At 38.2% G+C, this 27,095-nt stretch overlaps 1 protein-coding gene across 6 annotated transcripts in view; it reads right to left on the bottom strand.

Annotated features, from left to right (window-relative positions):
- RMDN2 (regulator of microtubule dynamics 2) overlaps nt 1-27,095 on the bottom strand; it is an 89,945-nt gene that overhangs the window by 11,886 nt on the left and 50,964 nt on the right. For all 6 annotated transcript variants that reach the window (XM_004466022.5, XM_012528104.4, XM_004466021.3 and 3 more), the window contains 3 exons: nt 18,421-18,496; nt 17,469-17,546; nt 6,185-6,283 (listed from right to left, as the gene is read on the bottom strand). In XM_004466022.5, coding sequence (XP_004466079.1) covers nt 6,185-6,283; nt 17,469-17,546; nt 18,421-18,496 — 253 coding nt within the window. The remainder of the gene's footprint in view (nt 1-6,184; nt 6,284-17,468; nt 17,547-18,420; nt 18,497-27,095) is intronic.

Here is a 27,095-nt window from a genome sequence, read left to right as displayed (position 1 = left end):
GGTATAAATGAATCACTCTTTAAGATCAGGAGGGTAAACAGTGTCTGGGTCTGATGAGGAAACTTCTAGTGAGACAGCAAGGTTGCAGAAGATTGAAGGACACTGTCAAGTTCAGACCTGCACAGCCTTGAATGCCCTACAGCATCATCTTGGTGTTGATGGATGAGGATGGCCTGCTCCTTGTCTCTTGTCCAGTCATTCCCTTTCAACTCTTCTAGTTATTTTCTAAGTTTGGTTTGTGAGCCATTCTAGTAAGAGAAACCTGGACTGAACTTTGTTCAATGACACCCTCTTTTATTTTTAGTAGCTCTGTCCAAATCCTATCTGGATAACTGGCTTCAACACATGCATATAGGGAAAACGGACTTTGGCCCAGAGGTTAGGGCGTCCATCTACCACATGGGAGGTCCGCGGTTCAAGCCCCGGGCCTCCTTGACCCGTGTGGAGCTGGCCCATGCGCAGTGCTGATGCACGCAAGGAGTGCCGTGCCACACAGGGGTGTCCCCCGCGTAGGGGAGCCCCACGCGCAAGGAGTGCACCCATAAGGAGAGTCGCCCAGCGCGAAGGAGGGAGCAGCCTGCCGAGGAATGGCGCCACCCACACTTCCGTTGCCGCTGACGACAACAGAAGCGGACAAAGAAACAAGACGCAGCAAAAAGACACAGAAAAAAGACAACCGGAGGAGGGGAGGGGAATTAAATAAAAATAAATCTTAAAAACAAAACAAAACAAAAAAAAAACCACATGCATATAAGCAACTTCTTATCTCTTTAATGTTGACATTTCAATTCTGTATTTATCTTAATACTTAGGTTTAATTAACCAAAGTGAGTGTAAATCAGAACACCTCTTTTTGTTCTCATGGTCTATCTATCTATCTATCTATCTATCTATCTATCTATCTATCTATCATCTAGCTATCTATATCTTTAAAAGGTCACAGGAACACAGGCTAGTAACAACACTCAATTCATAAAATTAAGGGGATTCTGAACCTTTTACCAAAGGCCTTGGCTGAATAACAACAAGGAGGGCAGCATTACTTAGTATAATGCTTTACTTAAGGGAAAGTTCCTAGATAGGCTCTTAGAACACCTGTAATCCTAATACTTAGGAAAGAACATTGTACTAGTTTTCTTGGTCTTGGCTGTCCAAGGTCCTTGCAGGAAGGAGCTGTGTTGGTCATTTCTGTGTTCTCCACATTTCCCACAGTGTTTGGCACTAGGTATGTGCTTCATAAATATTGCTGACTGCATTAGCTTTGTTTGAAAACAATTCACAACTTTCAGCAGTAGCCTTCCACCACTTGAGGGCCCAGAACAGACCCAGGGCTCGTACGGCTGCAGCCCATCCCCAGCATTGTCACACTGTCATCTGCTACATGTACCACCCTCTGGTCCAGTGGTTCTCAACCATGCCACACGCTGCACATCAGAAGTACCCCCAGAGGTTAAAAATACATCCTATGACTCAATAATTACACCCGAGAGAAATACAAACACACATGCACACAAAAACTTGCATATGGATGTTTTCATAAGTTATATTCAGAATAGCCCAACTGGAAACAGCTCTAGTGTCCATCAGCAGGTAAACGCATAAACAAATTGTGGCATACCCATACAATGGAATAAAAAGGAAGGAACTACTCATGTACTTAAAACAAACGAATCTCAAAACCATATGCTGAGCAAAAGAAGTCGGATACACAAAAAAGTACAAGCTGTATGATTCCATTTATATGAAAAGTTGATTAGGCAAAACTAATCTATAGTGACAGAGATATGGGGGTATGGGGAATTGACTACAAAAGAACATAAAACAACTCTGGGATGATAAAAAATGTTTTGTATGTTGAAATGGTGGTGATTACACGGACATGTACATTTGTCACACCTCGCTGAAGTCTCCACTTTGAAATGGGTGCCTGGTGTCCTACCCCCAGAGATCCCAAAATAGTTTGGATCATGCCTGAGCTGGCTTTTTCTAAAGCTCCCCAAATGTACATAGCCAAGGTTGAGAACCACTGCCCTAGAGAATCATGCCAGGATTTTGGATGATGTGAGAAGTATGCTTTAGTTTGAAAAAATTCCCACAGGGAATTCCCAGGTGGCCTCTGGTCTAAAAACATTTCCATGGATGCTCATTTTGAGCAGATTCCACCTGTTAGAAGAGGAAAATAATAATAGCTCACTTTTTTTTTTTTTTTTTAAGTTGGAGGACTTAGTGTGCTAGAGCCCAGGCCAAGGAAATTATATATATTATTTTATGAATTCGTCACAAAAGACCCAGTAAGGCTGGTACTATTATGCTTACTTCACAGGTGAAGACTTTACAGGAAAAGCTTTGGTCTTGAATGCTGTCTGTCTGAGTGCTCTGGACCTCTCCAGGACCCAGTCGGATGGTTCTGGAGATACATTCCTGGACACTCCAGGCTCTCTGTGGAGGGAGGGCTTTGGGGGGTAGGGGTCCGAGAGTGTCAGTTCCCAGGACACTACAATCTCTCCTAAGGTGTGGGATCCTTTTCCTCCCTTCCACCTCAGATTTCCAAATCCCCCACAGCCTTGACCCTCAGCAGTGCAGTTTCCTTAGTACCTCAGCGGTTACAGGGATTATGGGGAGCTGAGTTCCCGATGCCTCCTTACTCCCTTTGACACACACCATGGGGCACATTTTCAGGTAGAAACTAAATCATGACCACATGGTAGGGCTGCCAAGACAGGTTTAAAAACTCATAACGAAGTTCTAATTCTGTAAGCTTTTACTGAGCACTTATGGTGTGCCAGACACTCCCAAAGCAAATTATATGTATTAATTTATTTAATCCTCACAACAACCCTCTGAGGCAGGTATTATTGATGTCGTCATTTGATTGATTAAATGGAGGGATCAATGTTAAGTGATTGCCCCAATGTTAACCAGCTGGTAAATGGCAGAGCTGGGGTTTAAACAGATGGTCTAGTTTCAGAATTTGCACCCCTTACTCCTACTTTTTTGTGACTCTTACCAATTTTAATTTTATCTTCGTATAGTTTCAGGTACAGTCATGTCTGAAGAACATTTTTGGGCAGTGTCCTGAAAACACGATGCCTAATTTTAACTTTGATTCTATGAGGAAATCAATTTCAAGTCTGAAAGACATTTTTCCTAATTAGCACCTTTGACATAAATCATTTATCTTAAATATACCATGACCCATGTTCTTATAACATTTTAAATGGGAGCACTAATTCTCAGTGGTAGAAAAAGACTTCATCCATATCTTAAATGGTGTGACATTTATAACTCCAAAAAGAAAACAGCTGTTTATGAACTAATCCCTTCCTGTGGGTGTGGGCCTTTTGATTGGACTACATCAGCGAGGTGTGAGCCGGGTTGGTTCTTTGCCCTCTTGCTGGGTCTGATAAAAAAACGGAGACACAGAGAAAAAGGAAGCCACCATTTTTGATCCTGCCATGTAAGAGAGGACTCCAGGTTCTCCTACAGCTGCAGAAAGGCAGAGAAGCCCCGAGAGACAGAGAGGAGGCCCAGAAGAGACAAGCCCTGTGCCTGGTTGCCACAGCTGAGCTCCAGGAGATGGGAGATTCTGGGGGGGGAGGCAGGGACCTCGGCAGGGATCGCCTGCCATCTTTTTTTTCTTTATTTAAAGATTGATTGATTGCTTGATTTCTCTCCCCGTCACCCCATCCCTAGTTGTCTGCTCTCTGTGCCCATTTGCTGTGCGTTCTTCTGTGTCTGCTTGTATTCTTGTTAGGAGGCACCGGGAATCTGTGTCTCTTTTTGTTGCGTCATCTTGCTGCGTCAGCTCTCCGTGTGTATGGTGCCACTCCTGGGCGGGTGGCACTTTTTCTGTTTGGGGCGGCTCTCCTTGTGGGGGGCAATCCTTGCATGTGGGGCACCCTTATGCAGGGGGTACCCTGCGTGGCGGGGCATTCCTTGTGTACACTAGCACTGCGCATGGGCCAGCTCACCACATGGGCCAGGAGGCCTTGGGTACTGAACCCTGGACCTCCTATATGGTAGACAGACGCTTTATCGGTTGAGCCACATCTGCTTCCCTCGCCTGTCATCTTGCTTCACCATGTGGCAGCTGACTTTGGTGAGAAAGGATCTGTGAAGGTGCCTTGATTTGGACAGTTCATGGCCTTGGAACGTAAGCTTTTACCCTAAATAAAATTCCCATTATAAAAGCCAACCCATTTCTGGGATTTTGCATCAGCAGCCCTGTGGCAAACTAAGACAAATAGGTACTTTAATTTGTGACTGTATGACACCAGACAAGTTACTTAAGTTCCTGAGGTCTTGATTTCCTTCTTTATAAAACATAAAAGATCACATTGAATCTGAAATAAGAAACCTATGTTCTATGAGGTTTTTTCTCCTGCTGTCTTTTCTGTTGTCTCGTGCTTGATTTCAGAACACTTATTTTTCCACAAACCCCTCTAAGTGGTCACTGGCCATTGTTCAGGGATGGAAAGCCATATGACACCTATTTGGCATTTTCGACCGTACAATCTCTAAATCCCCTCTCAGCTCTACAAAATCAGTCCCTAATATACAGCAAAAATAACAGCATATTCAGGATGTTAGATGATAGAGTGCAGAGCCTGATTTTTCCTATCTTGCTTTTAATTTGAAATAGGTGGGTGGGGAAAGAAAAGAAAATTAGAAGCCCTAGACTCTACAATTGGACCCAAGAGAAAGGTGAAGCAATTAGCCCAACAGGAAGTTGATTATATGGATGGAAAAATTATACTCTTTTGTTGCACACACATATTTCTGTACAGAGTTATATTACTACAGTAATTTCACATTTTGTTTTTTGTTTTTTTTTAGGTACCGGGGTCAGAGATAGAACCCAGGACCTCGTATGCTGGAAGCCAGCACTCATTGGCTCCCCTGATCTGGTTTATTCATTTATTTTTTGTTTGTTTTAATTTTTAGGAGGCACTGGGGACCAAACCCAGGACCTCCCATGTCAGAGGCAGGTGCTCAACCACTTGAGCCACAACCATTCCCCAGTAATTTCAAATTTTAATATAGAAATGAAAATATCAGTTTGGCATGATACTCTAAGTATCTCCATAGACCTCTCTGTAACTTCGGAGTGGGGGGAGTGACTTTTAAAATAATTCTTCCTTTTGGCATCTTTTAAGTCTTGAAGATTAAATAGGCTCTATATTAGTCTGATCAGGAGTATTTGGAACCAAGTCTAATAATCAGGGCATGAATGTTTCTGCACATAGTCACACAACCTGAAAAGCTGTTCCTGGAGTTTGGTAGTGAGTACTGCAGTACCAAAATCTTCATTTATGCTGCTGAGTTATTTTTTCCCCTCCCCCTCCCCCTGCCCTGCTGTTTTTTGCTGTGTCTATTCGCTATGTAATCATCTGTATCTATTTCTCTTTTTGTCTGCTCTTCCCGTCTTTCTCCTCTAGGATTCACTGGGATTCGATCCTGAGGACCTCTGATGTGGAAAGAGATTCTCTGTTATGCGCCACCTCAGTTCCTGGTTTCTGTTGTGCCTCGCCTTCACTCACCCCTTCATCTCTCTTTTGTTGTGTCATCATCTTGGGTGTGACTCACTTGCGAGGGCACTGGTTCGCCACGCAGCACTTGGCTTGCCACGTGGGCACTTGGCTTGCCATGTAGGCACTGGCTCACTCACAGGCACTCGGCTTGCCATGCAGGCACAGCCTGCTGAGTTATTTTTCAAAAAGAGTTTGTTATGTGTAGGACTTTAGGCATAACTAGTTGCTCTAACAAATAGTTCAGATTTAAAACAACTTTTTTAAAAAATCTCTTTTTTATTTATTTTTTATGCAGGTACTGGGGATTGAACCCAATACCTCATACATGGAAAGCCGATGCTCAACCATTGAGCTACATCTGCTCCTCAATAAGAGTTGGTTTTTCACTTTGTTTTGTTTTTTAGGAAGGACTGGGGATTGAATCCGGGACCTCATACATGGGAAGCAGGTGCTCAACCACTTGAGCTACACCCATCCATCCAAACATAACTCTTGGGAGGCTTAAAACAGAACATGCAAAAACTAGTAGACAAACTGGGACTTCAGTCAGAGATTTACAAATGGAGAACAGATTTCCTTGACAGAAGAGGTAGCAGTGGCTGGTGTAGATGGAAGCCAGTTTGGCACGAAAATAATGGACAGATAAAATGTACCTTAAGGAAATTTTGCAAAGCTTCTTCTACAGTTGAGGTTGGTATTTTTCCAAACAGAGTGGCAGCCATTTTTTTCTCAATCCAGCTCAATTTTGAGACCTGCAAACAAAGAGTAACATCACCCTTAGAAAGTTGCTCACCTTTTGACTCAATAGCCTCTCCCCAGTAAAATGTGTATATGGATATATGTATGTGTATCTATAAATACACATGAGTAAATGAACAAATATGTATATAGGAGAAGGTATCACCTTTATTGTAGCAAAATGTTGCATTCCAGTTTAAGTTAATTTGGAAGAACCATGAACTTGTAGTAGATACTCCCCCACACCCATCAAATATCTTCCTCCAACTCCATCTTCTAGGTTTCTAAGTAACCATTAGCCTCTATTTTAAAAACAGTTATTCCCTTGCTTTTCTATATAATTTTACTTGTTATGTTTATTTTTGTTTCTTTTTGAACTTTGTAAAAATGATATCATACTGTTCATTTTCTTTTATGACTTGTTTCTTTCACTTAACAGTATGTACTTAAGATTTCATCCAGGCTAATGAGTGTAACTGCAGTGCCATCACTTAAATATACATCAGCAATTTTAATCCATTTTTTTTGTCAGTGGATTACTGGGTCTTTTCCACTTTTTTCCTCTTATGAGCAAGGCTGCTATGGAGGCATTGTTGGAGATGTCTTCTGGAACACATTTGCAGGAGTTTCTCTAAGTAGGCACTAGTGTGGGTTTTATGGTAGGCAAGTGATCAAGTTTAAAAGATAATACCCAACTGTTTCCAGGGTGGATGTGCAATTTATGCTCCCACCAACAATGGAAGAACTCCTGTTGCTCCATATCCTTGCATATTGATATTTCTAGATTTTATAAATGAGTAAGAATAAAGTGGCATCTTCTTGTGTTTTTTTTTCCTTCATTTTTTTATTATCTTTTTAAAAAAAGATTCATAGATCACACAAAATGTTACATTAAAAAATACAAGAGGTTCCCATATACCCCACTCCCCACACCCCAGTGTGGTACATTCATTGCATTTCATGAGTATAGTTTGAAGCATTGCTACACAGCATGGATTATAGTTTATTTTGTAGTTTGTATCCTCTCCCAGTCCATTCAGTGGGTTATGGCAGGATATATAATGTCCTGCATCTGTCCCTGCAATATCATTGAGGACAACTTCAAGGCCCAAAAATATACCAATATCATACAACTTTTTCCCTCTCCCTGCCTTCAGCAACTTCCCCAGCCACTGTCTTCACCTCAATGATTTAATTTCTTTCATTGGTGGAGTCACAATAATTCTGTAGTAGAATACCAGTAAGTCCACTCTAATCCATATTTTATTCCTCCATCCTGAGGACCCCTGGGATGCTGATGTTCACTCCACCTCCAAATCGAGATGGGGCTTAGATCCCACAAGGCTGATGGATGGAATTCTGCTTGCAGCTGTAGACTCTCTTGGTTCCCTGGTGTGGTGGTTGACCATCCTCACCTCCCTGTTAGCTGACCTAGATAAATCCAATGAACTGGAGAGTAGGTGTTGCAACTCTGCTGAGGCTCAGGGCCCAGCTGGCACATGGACGGTCCAGAGATTCAAGTCTCCTGGGCATACCCAATCCCAGTACCAACCACAGGTTTAGTAAAAGTGACAGAAGAAGCATGCACAGAGAGGTCACATGAGTCCAACTCCATCATGCTCAGAAGCACAAATTCTAAAGTAGGGCCCACTGACAAGGCACTGAACTCCAGAGCCATCTGTCATGACTATAGGAACTGGGTGTCTCCATAACCCTGAGGAGCACCCCTACCTGGGGTTGTATCTACTTAAGCTGTATCTGAAATCCTGCTGATGACCTCCCAATTCATTTTGAAGTCTCTTAGCCATATAAACTCATTTGTCTAATTTTTAAATCTATCATTACTATTTCATTTTCCTATTAATTGAATTTGGTAATATATTAGACTTAATTTTTTAAGAAGTTTTGGATCACAGAGGGGTTTGACTATGGCAGGGGAGGAGCACCAATGTGGGGTATCATTGATGGAGGATGCATGCATGGAAGGGAGTTCTCCAGGGCATGCATATAGGGTGTACAGATATGTTCATATGTTTGTTGGGTATTGATATGAGGGTAGAGTTTCACATGAAAACTGAGGGAGTGCTGAATTCCCATTCTGGGAAACTCCCCAGTGGAGCAGTAACTCCCAAGTAGAGCAGCAACAATCCCCCAAGTACAAGGGCAAACACCAGTGAAAAAGGATGGTCCAATAATGGGCCCTTGATACTGATGACTATGCTTATAAGCCTGTGTACTTGAAATTTCAGCTAGGCCTAGAGCTGCAGGGTGCCTAAGAGTTACTTCCTGAGAGCCTCCATGTTGCTAAAATATGGCCACTCTCTAAGTCAAACTCAGTATGCAAATGTATTTACCTTCCCCCCAGTGTGGGATATGATTCTCGGGGATGAACCTCCCTGGCGCTGAGGGATTACTGCCAAGCACCAGCTGGTGATGCAACTAGAAAAAGACCTTCAATAAAAGGGGAAATGGTAAAGACATATAAGTTTATACGGCTAAGAGACTTCCTGTGGTTCTAATGATCATTTTCTATTCTAATTTCAAGACTTATGTTTTTTAAGTTTTTTTTTTAAATTCTAATTTAATTGTATTGTGATCAGACAATATGGTCTGCATGATAACATTTCTTTGAAATTTATTAAGACTTGCTTCATGGTTTAATATATGGTTGATTTTAGTAAACACTGCATATGCTTGTATATTGTGTATCTTCAGTGGTTAGATGTGAGTTTCCACATGTTCATTAGATCAGGTTTATTAATTGTGTGGTTTCAAAATTTTATATCCCAAAGAATTAACTTTTTTTTTTTGCTTATACTATTAATTAGCCATTAATTATCAAAAGAGGTGGGTGAAAATCTACCATTTTTGTGGTGGATCTATATATTTATTCTTATAATTCAATCAATTTTCATTTCATAGTTTTTGAGGCTATTATTATAATAACACTAACTTAAAAATGTTGTATCTTTCTAGTGAATTCAGCATTATTATGCAGCTTCTCTCCTTACCTCTAGAGATACTTTTGCTTTAAAATCTATTTTCTCTAATATTCATATCTGTAAACTAACTTTATTTTGTTTATGATTGCCTTAGATAACTTTTCTATATGCTGACTTTCTACATTTCTTGGTCTTTATGGTATTTTTAAAATCAGTTTTGTTGCAGTACTATGTACATAAAATAAAATTTTATACATTTTAGGTGTACAGTTAAATGAATTTTGATAAACGCACACAACCCTGTAACTACCATAACAATTAATCTATAGCACTTTTACATCACCCCCAAAAGTTCTCTCATGTCTCTTTGCAGTCAGTTTCCTCACCCCAGGCAACCACTGATCTATCACTATAAAGTGTGTGTTTTCCAGAATTTCTTACCAATGGAGTAATACATTCTGTAGCCTTTTGTGAAGCTCATTGTTATACTGCTTTGGAGAAAGTCAACCATGTAGATTTGCTGCTAACGCAATGATACACACACATGCTCTAGTATTTATGTAGATATAGATTTCATTTCTTCTGTATAAATAGCTAGGCGTTGCACTACCATTTTGCTTTCCCATCCTAAGTATGAGAGTTCCAACTGTTACACAACCTTGTGAAGACTCGGTCTTGCGAGTCTTTTAAATATTAGCCCTTCTACAGAGTGTGTAGTGGGCGCTGGCTGTGGTTTTTAATTTGTATTTTTCTATTGACTAATGATATGGAATATCTTTTTATATGCTTACTTGCCACTCACAGGTCTTCTTTTGTGAGGTGACTTAGTTGAGCAACTAAAATTTGATCTGGAAAACAGTAGAACATATGTAGAAATACTAATTTATTCCTTTTTTATTTAATTTTATGCTGACATGACCGGACAAAATCCCATAAATAGTATAGGTCACATCCTCTTCTATGGCCATCACCCTCTACTGAATTCATTTTAATCATGCTCATCCCCTTTCTCCTAGGCATGGCACATTTTGAGTCCTAGACATATGCTAGTAGCTGTCCAGCTAGCTCCTTGCCTGACTCAGGTCTGCAGTCCCCCACCCCAACAAAAGTCAAGGTTATCAGGCTTCATAAATGCCCTCTGGCATTTATGATGTTACTGCTTCCTTTCTGGCCTCAGGTTGTTCCCCTTACTTTTTTGCGTGTGGGCTTTCCCACTGACTTGATTGTAAAGACGCTCACACCATATACATAATATGCTTTAAGTTACTTTGTGGCCAGATGATTTTGACATCTCTAGTAAGCAGAACACCAAAAACATTCTACACTTGTTCAGTCTTGCTTCCATACCTTTGCAAAAGCTGATTCCTCCTGCTGGAGAAATCTATATTCCTCACTTGTATTTATAATTCATAGGCAGTAGAGCATCCTGCTTAAGAGCAAGGACTTTGGAAACAAACTGCCTGCATTTGAATTGTGCTTACCACTTCCTAGCTGAGCATCCTGGGCAAATCACTTCACTTAACAGGGTAGCAGTAAAGATAGGTGAACTACAATATATGAAATGCTTACAGCTCTGTAAAATGCTTACAAGCACCATATAAGTGTTAGCTATTATTACTACTCTTTGTTATAGTCTTGGTTTCTGGTTTTCCTATATTTTTTCCTTATTTTCAGTCAATCCATTTTTCAATCAACAAATACTTGTGGAGACACTTAAGTGCAAGGAACTGAGCTCAATGTCAAAAGAATGTGGACCCTTGCCTCAAGGAACTTTTAAGATAACTTGGGGGGGGGGGGGCGGGGAGCGGACTTGGCCCAGTGGTTAGGGCGTCCGTCTACCACATGGGAGGTCCACGGTTCAAACCCCAGGCCTCCTTGACCCGTGTGGAGCTGGCCCATGTGCAGTGCTGATGCACACAAGGAGTGCCGTGCCATGCAGGGGTGTCCCCCACGTAGGGGAGCCCCACCCTCAAGGAGTGCACCCCGTAAGGAGAGCCACCCAGTGTGAAAGGAAGTGCAGCCTGCCCAGGAGTGGCGCCGCACACACGGAGAGGTGACACACCAAGATGATGCAAGAAAAAGAGACATACATTCCCATGCTAATGACAACAACAGAAGTGGACAAAGAAGAACATGCAACAAATGGGCACAGAGAACAGACAACTGGGGCGGGGGAGAGGGAAGGGGAGAGAAATAATAAAAATTTAAAAAAAGATAACTTGGGATCATGAGAAAATAAAAAGTATGTAAAAAATGTGAGTTGTTGGAAGGTAGTATAAGCTTAGCAAATGACTAACATAGTTAACAGTTATTTTAGAGTATGAAAATATCACATTGTATTTTTTTTTAGATTTATTTATTTCTCTCCCTTTCCCCCCAACCCCCCTCCCCCCCCCCCCAGTTGTCTGCTCTCTGTGTCAATTCGCTGTGTGTTCTTCTGTGACTACTTCTATCCTTATCATTGGCACCCGGAATCTGCGTTTCTTTTCGTTGCGTCATCTTGTGTCAGCTCTCTATGTGTGTGGCGCCATTCTTGGGCATGCTGCACTTTCTTTTGTGCTGGGTGGCTCTCCTTACAGGGCGCACTCCTTGCATGTGGGACTCCCCTATGCGGGGACACCCCTGCGTGGCAGGGCACTCCTTGCACGCATCAGCACTGTGTGTGGGCCAGCTCCACATGGTCAAGGAGGTCCAGGGTTTGAACTGCAGACCTCCCACATGGTAGGCGGATGCCCTATCCATTGGGCCAAGTCCGCTTCCACATTGTGTTTTATAACATCAAATTTTTAAAAAAATTCTGAGTGCGCTGATCATTCTATCATTTGACTTTGTAGTCTCAAAATTAAGACAAAATGGGACATGGTTCATCTATCTTTTCTCTCTTTTTTAAAAATCAAAATGTAAGTTTAAACTTCTTCCCTATGTAAAGTATAAAGTAAGCATGAATTTTGGACTTAAATAAATTTGCATTCAAATGTTGGCACTTAAAAGAAAACAAAATTGGAGGAATCGTGCTACCTGACTTTAAAACATACTACAAAGGTACAGTGGTCAAAACTGCACGATATTGGCACAAGGATAGACATACTGACCAATGGAACCAATTGAGAGTTCTGATACAGATCCTTGCATGTACAGTCAACTGATATTTGACAAGGCCATCAACCTCACTCAATTGGGAAAAAATAGCCTCTTCAACAAATGGTGTTTGAAGAACTGGATATTCATAATCAAAATAATAAGAGTGGATCATCATTTCATGCCCAATACAAAAATTAACTCAAGATGGATCAAAGAAGTAAATAAAAGGGCCAGGACTATAAAGCTCCTGGAAGATAATGTAGGGAAGCATCTATAAGATCTTGTAATGGGAAATGGCTTCATAAACTTTATACTCAAAGCACAAGCAACAAAAGGAAAAATACATAAATGGGACCTCCTCAAAATTAAAAACTTTCGTGCTTCAAAGGAGTTTGTCAAGAAAATGAAAAGACAGCCTACTCAATAGGGAGAAAATATTTGGTAACCATCTATCTGATAAGGGCCTAATAGCCAATGTATATAAAGACATCTTCATCTCAAAAATCAAAAGACAAACAACTCATTTAAAAAATGGGCAAAAGATTTGAATAGACACTTCTCCAAAGAAGCAATACAAGTGGCTAAGAAGCACATGAAAAGATGATCAACAACACTAGCTATTAGGGAAATGTACATCAAAACTACAATGAGATATCATCTTGTATCTATTAGACTGGCGGCTATTAAAAAAACAGAGGACTACAAGTGTTGGAGAGAATGTGGAGGAATAGGAGCACTTATCCACTGCTGGTGGGAATGTGGAATGGTGCAGGCATTGTGGAGGACAGTTTGGTGGTTCCTCAGGAAGCTAACTACAGAACTGCCATATAATCCAGCAATTCTGCTTCTGGTTATATACCCAGAAGAACTGAAAGCATGGACATGAACAGGTATATGCACAGCAATGTTCAAGTATCCATCAACAGATGAGTGGACAAGCAAACTGTGGTTTATACACACAACAGAGTATTACTCAGCTGTAAGAAGGAAAGCAGTGTTAACACATGGGACAACATGGATTCATCTTGAGGACCTTATGCTGAGTAAAGTAAGCCAGTCACTGAAGGACAAATATTATATGACCTTACTGATATGACTTAAGCAAATTGAGCAGATTCACAGAGCTAGAGTCTGGAAGACAGGTTATCAGGAGATAGAAAGGGAGTAGATTTTGGTGAGTTGATACTCAATATGGGCAAAACGTATGATAAAGTGGAAAGGGGTGGATGGGCAATGGATGGAGGCGATAGTGATGTGATTGGGTGTGGTGGTGATGGGATGTGAGGGGGAGTAGGGTGGGTTGGACTATCCCCGGAACTGGGGGGAGGGCTAGAGGAAGGAATAGGTGAACTCTGAGGATCTGTAAGTATGTGGTTAAAACTACAAGGCGGGAATGTTCTTTTGGCAAATGTGGCAGGGAAGGTTGCTGGTGCAGGGCGCCAGGTTTGGAGGATATTGGGATTGGGGCATACCTGGGGCATGCTTATATCGAATATGAAAGTGTTCATTTTGCCATAGTGTGTTATCTCAGTGGGTGGAGACCCACACAATAAACAAGAAAATATTAAACTCCCATCCTGGGGAGTCCTGCTGTATTTTCAATTAGAGGGACAACAATCTCTTACTGAGGAGTGGGTGCTGCTCAGTAGTTGAGCTCCTGCTTCCCATAGACAAGGTCCCAGGTTCATTCAATCCCTGACACCTTCTAAAAAAAAAATCTCTCGAGAACATAGGCAGTGCCTGCCTAATAAAAGAAAACAGACCAATATGTCAAGCCCTAAACATTATTGCATGTAACTATGAACTTATTCCTCAAAAATGGAAACTTAGTGGTTACCATAGGTTCCAAGGGGAGGGGGAGAGAAGAATAGAATAGATGGAACATAGGGCAGTGGAATTGTTCTGCATGATCTTGCAATGTGGATACAGGCCATTTTAAATTTTGTCAAAACCTATAAAAGTATATGGTGCAAAATGTAAACCATAATGTCAACCTTTGGCCATGGTTAGTAGCAATGCATCAATATTTGTACAACAATGTAACAATGTGCCATACTCATGTAAGATATTATTAATAGGAGAGAGTAGGAGAGGGGGAGGGGATTTAGTATATGGGAATCCCCTGTATTTCCTATGTGACTTTTCTGTAATCGAAAGCTTCTTTGAAGATAAAGAGAAAAAAATTAGACAGTAAGGAAATATATGGAAGAAACTGTCACTGTACATAAAAGGTAATAGGCGATGGACTTGGCCCAGTGGTTAGGGCGACCATCTACCAAATGGGAGGTCTGCGGTTCAAACCCTGAGCCTCCTTAACCCGTGTGGAGCTGGCCCATGCGCAGTGCTGATGTGCGCAAGGAGTGCTGTGCCATGCAGGGGTGTTCCCCGTGTAGGGGAGCTCCACATGCAAGGAGTGCACCCCGTAAGGAGAGCCACCCAGCACAAAAGAAAGTGCAGCCTGCCCAGAAATGGCGCCACCCACACGGAGAGCTGATACAGCAAGATGATGCAACAAAAAGAAACACAAATTCCCAGTGCTGCTGACAACAACAGAAGCAGACAAAAGAAGACACAGCAAATAGACACAGAGAACAGACAACTGGGTGGGGGGAGGGAAGGGGAGAGAAATAAATAAATCAATAAATCTTAAAAAAAAAAAAAGGTAACAGATGTTATGGTGATGAAAGACACAATGAAAAATATTTTATTTTTTATTCTTGTATTTTGTTATATTATTTTAAAATTTGCTTATTTTTTGGCTTTATTTTTGGGGAGGATTTGGATTGCAGAAGGGTCACAACTGTGGCAGGGGAGGATTACTGGTATGGCTGTCAGCAATTAGGGGATGTGTGGGGAGGGGTGCACCTGGGCATGCCTCAATGGCATATGAATATGTCCAAGTGGTCATGAGGTGGTGTCTCATTGAGTGGAGACCCACGAAATAATTGAAAGAATATTGAATTCCCATACTGAGAAGTCCTGCTACATTCTTTAGTACAGCAGCAAGAATCACCTGAGTATGTGGCCAGTAGCCAGTGCCCAGTGAAGGAGGCCCTTGATATTGATGGTTGTACTTATGAACCTTGTTCTTGTGAAATTGAAACTTAGCTTAGTATTATATAGTACCTAAGAGTTACCTCTTGAAAGTCTCCTTGTTGCTCAAATGTGGCCTCTCTCTATGCCAAACTCAGCATATAAATGTACTGCCTTCCCATGGTGTGAGATATGACTCCTGGGAATGAGCCTCCCTGGCACCAAGGGATTATTACCAAGTGTCAACTTGTGATACATTTGAAAAAAGACCTTGACCAAAAGGAGTAGATATTAAATACAAAAAAGTTTTTATGGCTAAGAGATTTCAAAGTAAGTTGGGAGGTCATTCTAGAGGTTACATTTATGCATGTTTTGGGAGGATCTCATTGACTCCCACAGTAAACAATTCCTCAAACAATGGGGTTCCTGAGGATTCTAGAGACATCTTGACACTATACGCAGGGCAGACAATATTAGGAATTCGGCACCCTGTCATTGGGCCTTATTTTGGAATATATGCTCCCCAATATAAGAGTTAGACTCAATTTCCCTATACATGGTTCTTATGCCCCTTTTATTTGAACTTATAATTAGCACTATACCCATTAAATATATGTCCCAGAGACTTAAATCTTTCGTTGTTCAAATGCCAGTTGAGTCCTGAATCTCAGCAGGGTTGCAATACCCACTTTCCAGTTCATTGGACTCACTCAGGACAAGTAACAAATGGATGATGATTGACAATGCTCATCCCAAAAACCAGAGAATCTACAACTGCAAGCAAGACAGTTCTATCATCTTCCTCATGGGATCCAAGCCCCGTCTCAATTAGAAATAGAGTGGGTAACACCATCCCCAAGTCCTCAAGACTGAGAAATGCACAAATGTAAGAGGGTAATGCACCTGTGGACTAAAGTAAACCTATTAATATTCCAGCAATGGAAGAGCTTGTAACACTGATATAAATGCAATAGCCAGCAGAGGTTCTGAGGGGAGGGAGAGGGAAGAATAGTGTAACATGGGGCATTTTGGGGACCCTGGAATTGTCCTGCATGACACTGTAATGATGGAATCAGGCCATTATACATTTTGTCAAAACCTATAAAACTGTGTAATGCAAAGCATAAACTATAATGTAAACTATAATTCATGGCTAGTAACAATGCTTCAATACGTGTTCGTCAATTGTAACAAATGTACCACACTAATGGAAGATGTTGTTAATGGGGAAAAGTGTGGGAGGGGGAGAGGATGAGGGATATGTGAATCCCCTTATATTTTCAATGTAATACTTAAGTAATTTAAATCTTCTTTCAAAAGAACACTTAAGAAAAGGAAAAAAGAAAAAAATGCTGGCTCTTTGACTAGTTAAAATGGGATTTTGTTTAAGCCTCTTAATTTCATGAAGGTTCTTAATCTTTAAAACTGGCATAATAAAAACTGCTTCACAGTTTCCTTAGAAAAAGGATTAAAAGTGACAAGAAATATAATGTATAAAATGTACAAAGGGCATATGGTAATTATTCATGTATCCCTTAAGATACATTTTCACATTCTGTTAATCTTTCCCAAACTGACACTGTCATTGGGATGACCAGTTGCCTTTATTCGAGCTATTTCTATACATGTCCCATCTCCCCTTCTAAACCCTTGGAGATAAGAAACAGTGCTTTATTCATCTTCTAGTCAGCACATAATTTATTCTTGTTATGTCAATAGCCTCTGCTGAATGAAAAAGGTTCTCCCACAGAACCTGGGAGTTGTCCCCTCTGCCCAGTGCATGGGTGTAAATGGCTGACTGGCACTTCAGAGACTAAAAAAAGGGAGAAAGGGGACTGCTGCAAGGGGAAATAGAAAGGCAAGAAAGAAAAAAATACCTATACGTAATATAAAAATGATATATTGTACATAGCATATACATATATTACAACTAAAACAAATGATAAATTTATAAATTATATAATATAAATTATAACATATAATTTATAAAATATATACATTTATGTAGAAGTACAAAATATATGTTGATTTTCTAATTTTCCCCACAGTAGGTACTGAGTGAAAAAATAGAATGACTAAGTCACTGAAAATACATCATATAATAATAGTATATTCAAAAGACAGATAAAGGCATTCGACTTACAGAATAGCAGTATCTTCCCTTGAGGTAATACAAAAAAGCTTCTCCAGGTAAAAGTTCTAGTGCTTTATCTAGATGTTCCTGAAAGAAACATACAAAGGAAATGTTTTCTCCTGTGTCTCAGATATTGCTGAGTGGAACTGTACCAAAGTCTGCTTAACTCCAAAAGGCTTTAAATGTTGTCTTATGCTCTGTAATCACTATGATTAATTCTTATCAATAATTCAATTATCAAAAAATGATTGTTCACAACCACAATTGTGACTAAGATTTGATAAAACTACATATAATGTAAAGCCAAAATGTCACTATTAAAATAGAAACATCCAAGTCAAAATGCTCACCTGCCCATGACTTGCCTTACTGAAGCTTACAGATATCGAATGGCATGGAGTAGAGTGTAATGGAAGAAAGAATATCAGGTAGGGGAGGAATCTATTCCCATGACATGGCAAAAATGGTATAGGGAGCTGGAAGACAAGGAAGTACTGTTTGCCCATCCCTATAACTATGGACCCTGAGGGGTTATTTATTAAGCTATCATAACTTCAGCAAATAATAAATGATGTGCATATATATGTATTACTTATTTTTTCCATCTATTATTGTAAACATAAGCCCTAGATTGGATCCTACTCCACTCCCAATACCAAGTCAACATGCAGTAAGGTTTATGATGTTGGCTGAAGGTCTACTTCTCTATGTTTGAAAAAATAATACTCATCTATTATGTGACTTCTTTCAGGATCTAGAACGATAATAGTCTTTAGTCACATAAATAGTTTGATTCTTTCTGTCATGGTACTAACTATTTAAAGGCTGCAAATTCATTTTCCCACTGTTGAAGTAAAAAAAAAAAGATGAAATTTTAGAGCTTAATTTGTTGAACAATCTAATTTATACCTGTTAATAGAACATATAGCTACATCAAAACATTTATAATATCAGGAAATACCTTGAAGCAATATCCATAGTTGATTTTGTTTTGCAAGCCCTCAAACTCAGATACATAGCCACATAAAACTGCGTACCTGAAAAGGATAAGAACAGTGGAAATGGTGTGAAATTTTAATCACATACTGCCAAATATAACATTAGAAATATATAAGGCAATCATTAATATTTAACAAAAGTCTTCATACAGATATATATTCCCTAGAAATAATAAATACTTGACATTAACATGAGGCCAGCTTCTGCTTTTATACTAGGGTACCACCAATCTCAGATGTATTTTGTGAGGGTAAAATGAGCAAATACATGGAAAGTGCTTGGCACATAGTGAGTTTCAATAAAAATTAGCTGCCACTCTTGGCATCATCATCAACACTGAAATCACAAAGAAATGCTCAGAAAAAGTCTAACCACATAAGTATTAAATTGGAAAACATATCATGTCAACAAATTTATGAACTTAAAAATATTATTAATACTGTAAACCAACCAGAACTAGAAGACATATAGAGGACACTTCATTCAACAACAGCAAAATACATATTCTTCTCAAGTGCACACGGATTACTCTCTAGGACAGACCATATGTTAAGTCACAAAACAAGTCTCAATAAATTTAAGAAGACTGAAATCATACAAAGTATCTTGTCAACTATAATGGAATGAAGCTAGAAATCAATGGCAGAGGGAGAACTTGCAAATACACCAGTACGTGGAATTTAAACTATACTGTTAAACAACCAATAAGTCAGAGAAGAAATCATAAGGGAAATTAGGAAATATCTCGAAATGAATGAAAATGGGAACACAAAATACCAAAACTTACGGGATGCTGCAAAAGTAGTGCTCAGAAAATTATAACTCTAAATGCTTACATTTAAAAAGAAGAGAGATCTCAAATCAGTAGCTTAACCTCATACCTGGAGCAGCTATAAAGAGAAGAGCCATCTAAACCCAAAATGAGCAGAAGGTAGGAAATAATAGATTAGAGCAAAGATAAATGAAATAGAGACTAGAAAACCAATGGAGAGAATCAATGAAACCAAAAAATGATTTTTTGAAAAGACCAACAAAACTGACAAATCTTTAACTAGACTAACTATATATGTGTGTGGTATAATCCTTTTGTAAATATCTGTGAGGTCTATAATAATGTCTTCCCTTTCTGATTTTTGTTATTTGCATCCTTTCTCTTTTTTTATTGTCAGAAATCAGTACAAATATAAGAGCGCTCTCTCATGAACTACAACAAATATACATTACGTAATACATGGTGTTAATAATAGGAAGTGTATGGAAAAATATAACAAATGTATGCTATGGACCATAGTTGGTGGTAGCAGTCTGATGATGTTCTTTCATAATCTGATGCTGATGTTCCACAACAGTGTGACGTGTTGGTAATGGGGTGTTGCATGGAAATTCTGCACCTTATCCATGATTGTTTTGTAGGCTCACAACTTCTCTAGTAAAAAACATTTCAAAAAGGTTTATAAGAAGATATGAACATTTGTACACCAACAAATTAGACAATCTAGATGAAAAAGGAGAAATTCCGGAAAACACACAAATTACTTAAACTGATTCAAGAAGAAACAGAATATTTCAAGTAAAGAGACTAAATCAGTAATCAAAAACCTACCAATAAAAAATACAGAACCAAATGGTTTTACTGGTGAATTTTATCAAACATTCAATGGAGAATTAACACTAATCCTTTTCAAAGGCTTCCAAAAAATTGAAGAGGTAGGAAGACTGAAGCTATAAAGCCAGCATTACACTAACATCAAAGCCAGATAGAAATACCACAAAAAAATAAAATTATAGACCAATATACCTTATAGAAAAAATACCCTAGACCAATATACTTTATAAATGCAATATATCTAAGATCAAAATACCTTATAGATGCAAAAATCCTCAACAAAATACTAGCACACTGAATCCAATTGCACATTAAAAGGAATATACACCCCCAGGAATTCAAGGGTGGTTCAACATAAGAAAATCAATCTAAGTAATACACCACATTAAGGAAGAGAAAGAAAGAAATCACATGGCCATCTCAAGCAACGCAGAAAGACATTTAATGAGTGCCAGCACCCATTCTTGATAAAAACACTTAGAAAACTGAGAATAGAAGGGAACTTCCTCAACAAGATAAAGGGATTATATGAAAAGCCCATAGCTAACATCATACTCAATGGTGAATGACTGAAAACTTTTCCCCTAAGATTAAGGACAAGACAAGGGTACACTTTATCACCATTGCTATTCATCATTGTCGTGGAAGTGTTAGCCAGAGAAATTAGGTAAGAAAAAGAAATAAATCACATCCAAATTCAAAAGGAAGAAGTAAAACTTTTTCTGTTTGCAGATGACAAAATTTTATAGATACAAAATACCAAAGAATCTATAAGAAAGCTACTAGAGCTAATAAATGAATTAAGCATAATGGCAGGATATAAGATGAACACACAAAAATCAATGCTGTTTCTATACACCAGCAAGGAACAATCTGAAAAGAAAATCAAGAAAAAAAAATCCATTTACTAATAGCAACTAAAAGAATAAAATATCTAGGAATAAGTTTATCCAAGGATGTAGGACTTATATACATAAACTACAAATCATTACTGAAAGAAATTAAAGAATATCTTAAAAAAATGGAAAAGTATTCCATGTTCATGTATTGGAAGATAATTTCATTAAAATGTCAATGCTAACCAAAGTAATTTACAGACTTAATGCAATTCCAATGAATTTGGCCAGCAAAGCCCACTCTCCAGATTGGGGATTCAACACAGGAACATAGGAAAGCAGAGACTGAAACGCCTCTGTGGAAAGGTATACTCACTAGCGCCATCTGATGGCCAGTTTGGAAACTGCACGGACAAAAACTGTTGGCACTCTATCCAACCCCTGGGAGAAAATCTGCACCCCACTAGTGTGTCCCTGGCCCAATTTTGAAAACTTAAGCTGGGCTATTTTAAAGACTGAGAATAAGTTGAACCAAATATCAAAGATAAGCTGTGAGGATAAAAAATGAACTATAGGCAAGAAAGAGAAATCGACCATCAGAGTAAATTCACCAACAAATTCAGATGCCTAGACATCAGCAAAAACTTACAAGCCATACTAGGAAATAGGAAGCAAGGGTCCAGCCAAAAGAACAAACCAAATATCCCAAAGAGGTACAGGATTTAATGCAATTAATCAGTGATAATCACATAACCCTCTGAAATCACTTCAAATAATATAAAGAAAATATGATAAAGAAGTAAAATTTATTAAAAAGACACTGGGAGAGCATAAAGAACAATTTGAAAGCCTGCAAAGAAAAGTAACAGACATTATGGGAATGAAAGATATGATGGATGAGATGAAAAATACAGTAGAGGCACGTAAGAGTGAATCTGAATTGCTTGAAGACAGAATTAGTGATTTCGAAGAAAGAACATTTGAACTGGAAAAGACAGGCAAACAGAAAGAGAAGAGAATGGAAAAAATGGAACAGAGTCTCAGGGAATTTAATGGCAACACAAAATGCACAGACATTCACATTATTGGTATCCCAGAAGAAGAGAATGGAAAAGAGATAAAAACAATATTTGAGGAAATGATAACTTCCCAACCCTTGTGAGGGACATAAATATCAATAGTCAAGAAGGACAACATACCCCAAACAAAACAAATCCAAACAGACCTACCTTGAAACACCTACTGTTCAGAATGAGATAAAGAGAGGCATCTGAAAGCCGCAAGAGAAAAGCAAAGCATCACATACAAGGCAAACTTGATAAGATTAAGTGCCAACCTCTCATCAGAAGCTACAGAGGAGAGAAGAAAGTAGTATGATGTATTTAAGGTACTGAAAGAGAAAAATTGCCAGCAAAGCTGTTCTTCAAAAATAAAGGTGAATTCAAAGTCCTCACAGACAGACAAAACTGACAGAACATGTTACCAAAAGACCAGATTTGCAAGAGATACTAAAAGGGTAGCTGCAGCCTGAAGGGAAAAAACAAGGGCAAAAGATTTGGAGAAGAGTTTAGAAAAGAAGTTTATTAGGATAAGAAGAGAGATAATAGAACAATATGACAACAGAGAGCTGAAGGACAAAATGGATGAAGTAAGTAATGCTTTTACAGTAATAACACTGAATGTTAATGGATTGAATTCCCCAATCAAAAGACATAGGCTGACGGAATGGATAAAAAATATGAGCCATCTATACATTGTCTACAAGTGACCCACCTCAGACATAAGGACACAACCATGTTAAAAGTGCAAGGTAGGAAAGAGGTATTCCATGTAAAAAGTAACCAAAAAAGAGCTGGAGTAGACCAGATAAATGTAAAATAACAACATTGTAGTATATGAGCAATAATTACTCAGTGCAACTGGCAAATTGTTCCTGTGATTCTTTTTCACACAAAATAATTACTTGCTTTTAATTAAAAAAAAAATTGACAAAAGAGTCGAATAGACTTTCTCCAAAGAAGATATTCAAATGGCCAATAAGCACATGAAAAGATGTTCAAGGTCATCTGCCATTAGAGAAATGCAAATCAAACCCACAATGAGATACCACCTCACACCCACTAGAAGGGCTATTATTTAAAAACCAGAAAACAAGCGCTGGTGAGAAATAGCAAATTGTTGGTAGGAATGGAAAATGATACAATCTCTGTAGAAAACAGTTTGGCAGTTACTCAAAAAGATAAACATAGAACTACCAACTACCATATGACCTGGAAATCCCACTTCCAGGCATATACCCAAAAGAACTAAAAGCAGGGACTCAGACAAATGTTTGTAAACCAATTTTCATAGCAGGAATTATTCACAATTATTAAACAGATGTATGGATAAACAAAATGTGGTATAGACATATAATGGAATATTATTCAGTCTTAAAAATGAATGACATTTTGATACATGCTAGTACATGGATGAACCTTGACAACATCATGCTGAGTGGACAAAGGCAGACTCAGAAGGGCAGATAACGTATGGTTCCGCTTAAATGAAATCGCTAGACTATGAAAATTCATAAAGACAGAAAGTGGAGTACATTTAGCAGGGGTGGAAGGGGTTAAGGAGGCATGAGAAGTTAATGCATAAAGGATAGACTGTTTCTGTTTAGGCTGCTGGGAACATTCTGGTAATGGATGGTGGTGAGGGTAACACCATTGTGAGTATAATTAATTCCACTGAATTGTATGCTTGGGAGGGTTGAGATAGGAAAGTTTATGTTGTATATATGTTTCCACAATTTAAAAATGAGAAAGACTAAAGCGACAATGACAACTAAATGCAATACATGATCCTGGCCTTGATTTTAATGGAAGGAAAAATGCCCAGAAGGACATTATTGGGACATGAAAAAAACCGGACTATATATCAATGCTAAAATGTTTGAACTTGATAACTCTACTTAAGGTGGTTATATAAATGAATATCCTTGTTCTTAGAAAATATTAAGTATTCAAGGAGCATGATGTCTGCAGCCAAGTCAAATGTTTAGAAAATAGGTAGTAGATGGGTAGATATAATTATACGACAAATGTAGCAAAATGTTAACCATTGGTGGATTTAGATATCTGATTTGGGGTATGTTGGAGTTCTCTTTATGAATTTTATATTATTTTTGCAACTGTCCTGTGGGTTTGAAATTATTTCAAAATAAAAAGTTTGAAAACTATTATTAAAAGTTTCTCAATCTTTGTAAAACTTGTTTCCTCTTGAATAAAACATTCATGCACTCCTTTAATGCCATTTGAAAATAAAAATAAATATGACTAAAATTGAATAAAGTAAAAAGTGATTTTAGAATATGCTTTTTCAAAGTACTCCCTATCCTCCTCAAACCTTTGTAGAAAAACTGCAGTAATAGAATAGCACAATCATAGATTATTTACTTTTTTCCAGAGGGAACATAAAATTCACATAAATAATTATTTGACTTTAAGTTGGTTGCATTATTTGTTCAACAATTTGCTCATTTACTCTAAAAACTGGGGAAAACTGGGAATATATTACTTTTCAATTTCAGAGTGTTTCTGTCAATCCAAAATTATTCAGAGTCTGTCTGTCTGAAGCAAAATATCCATTTATCTAAATGTTTCAAATATAGGTGTTAATTTTTACTTGCATTGTCAGAACAACTGAGATGAAAATGAAATTTTGCATGTTATTTATCACCATCATTTCAGAGACTAAGCCAAAATTTCAAGCTTAGAATTGAAATGAACAATTTTATTAATTTTGATCAATAAAACCACTCCTGGACACAAAAGATCACATAATTCCCAGTATCTCTGTACAACCAATAAAATGGCCATTTTCAAGTTATGTTTTTTTTGACCATCCTAATTTTCAGCCTCTATATAATCAACTGAATCACTATGGTAGAAGCAAGAGTGTTGATTAAATCAGTGTACATTACAAGTGATCTGAGAACTTAACTAGATTGGAAAATACCACTTACAATGCTAAACATAGACTCATCATATGACCCAGCAATCATACATATAGGTATATACCCAAATACATTGAAAACTGATATCCACAAAGAAACCTGCATACAAATGTTTTTAAGAACTTTATTCATAATTGCCAAAAGTTGAAAGCAACTAAGATGTCCTTTAATAGGAGAAAGGAGGAACAAACTGTGGTACATACATACAATGGCGCATTATTCAGTGATAAAGAGAGATGAGCCATCAAGCCAAGAGGAGACAGGGACGAAACTTAAATGCTCATTGCTAAGTGAGAGAAGCCAGTCTGAAAAGGATGCATACTGCATGATTCCAAGTACATGTCATTCTAGAAAAAGCGAAACTAGAGAGACAGTAAAATGATGAAAGGGCTCAGGGGGAGGTGAGGGCAGGATGCGCAGGAGGCGCACAGGGGATTTTAGGGCTGTGGAACTATTCTGTATGATACTGTAATGCTGTATACATGGAATTGTGCATTTGTTAAAACCCATAGAGCTGTGAACTCAACATATGCAGAGTGAACTCTAAATCAAGGACTTTAGTTAACAATATGTCAGCATTGGTTCATCAATTGTAACAATATATGTACCACATTAGTGCTGGATATTAATAATAGGGGAAACTGTGTGTGTGTGCATATGTGTGTTGTGGGGAGTATGGGAATTCTCTCTACTATATGCTCAATTTTTCTGTAAGTCTAAATCACTATAAGAAGGTAAAGTCAAATATAAAACAACTGCTATTGTCACTGTCATCTCGAGTTTCACCAAGTTTTTTTGAAATATCCTCTGTCTTTCTGTTTTATCATTTCTCTCAGAGAGTTCCAGATTGTGGGGCAACTCCAATCCTTCTAAAATTCCACACATCTGTACTCTCAAACTCCCTGTTTTTGTTATGGGCATTATTACTTTCCAACGCATTCAGATTTAAGACCTTAGGCCACTTTAAAAAAAATTCAAATAACGTTTTTATTTTAGAATAGTTTTAGATTTAAAGAAAAGCTTCAAAGAAAGTAGAGCTTACATATACTCCACTTTCTCATATACCCATTTTTCCCTATTGTTAACATCTTACATTACTATGGTACATTTATCAAAACCGTACCAATATTAACATACAATTGCTATAATGCACCAATATTAATGAATTGTTACCAACTGACCTGCATACTTTATTCAGATTTTCATTTGATTTTGCCTAATGTCTTCAGGCACTTTTGACACCTTTCTCTCCTTTATCTTTCCTTCCATACTTATCCCCATTAACTCTCACTTTCTTAGGTATTTTTTCTAATATGCTAAATACTTGTGCATTATTATTGTCACCCATCACATAGTGATCATAAACACTGTTCCTCCTAATTTTGTTATTTGCAGCTTTTTAAAGTATACCTCCTGTATCTTTACAAATGACAAAATCACTGAACACACAGGATCAAAGATATAGGCCTGGGATTCTAGAGTAATCAGCAGGTTGACAATACTCTATTATTCAACACACTGAGGCTCAAACCATTTAATCAGTATGGGTAACCCAGTAGTACGCCCACATTTCTATATCTTGTTCACAAGGTTATGAGTGAACTTGCCTCAAGGTCTCGCTTAAATCCAGATATTCTAGGCCAGTTTTCCTACTCTGTGTACTAGGAAAGAAATAAAAATCATGTCACATTTTTAGAAAAATCCATGTTGGGTCCACTTGAACTTATTTCTTCATCTAGAGATTTATAAAACAATTAAACCAATTATTTTTGCTGGAATCCAATGAACAGATGTTGTGTTCACTGATCTGTAATGGTGGAATTCATTTTCTGTTTTCTGAAAATCAGAACTACTCATGAATATCTCTAGGTTTTTATTTTGCTTTCTCAGCACACTTTCTCCAAGTTACTGAGTAAAGAAAGAAAAACCATGATTTATAAATACCACTATATGAAATATGTATGTTTCCCTTTTGAATAATCTGTTACTAGTGTGTTATCTTTTTCATGATCCTTTTGAAATCTGCTTCTTTAAAGTCTAAAATATTATTTACCTTCCTACATATCATAAATTTAAAGGTGACCTGGCCCCTTTCTCCCAAAGGGTCATCACTTCTTTCTATCAATTCTAGCTATAAGTATGTGTACTTTTTTTTTTATGCTGGTCATTTAAAAATTCAATTTAAAGCTGTATTT

Source organism: Dasypus novemcinctus, chromosome 17 (assembly GCF_030445035.2).
Source record: "Dasypus novemcinctus isolate mDasNov1 chromosome 17, mDasNov1.1.hap2, whole genome shotgun sequence".
NCBI classification, from domain to species: domain Eukaryota; kingdom Metazoa; phylum Chordata; class Mammalia; order Cingulata; family Dasypodidae; genus Dasypus; species Dasypus novemcinctus.
This window is presented reverse-complemented; position numbering and strand designations above follow the sequence as displayed.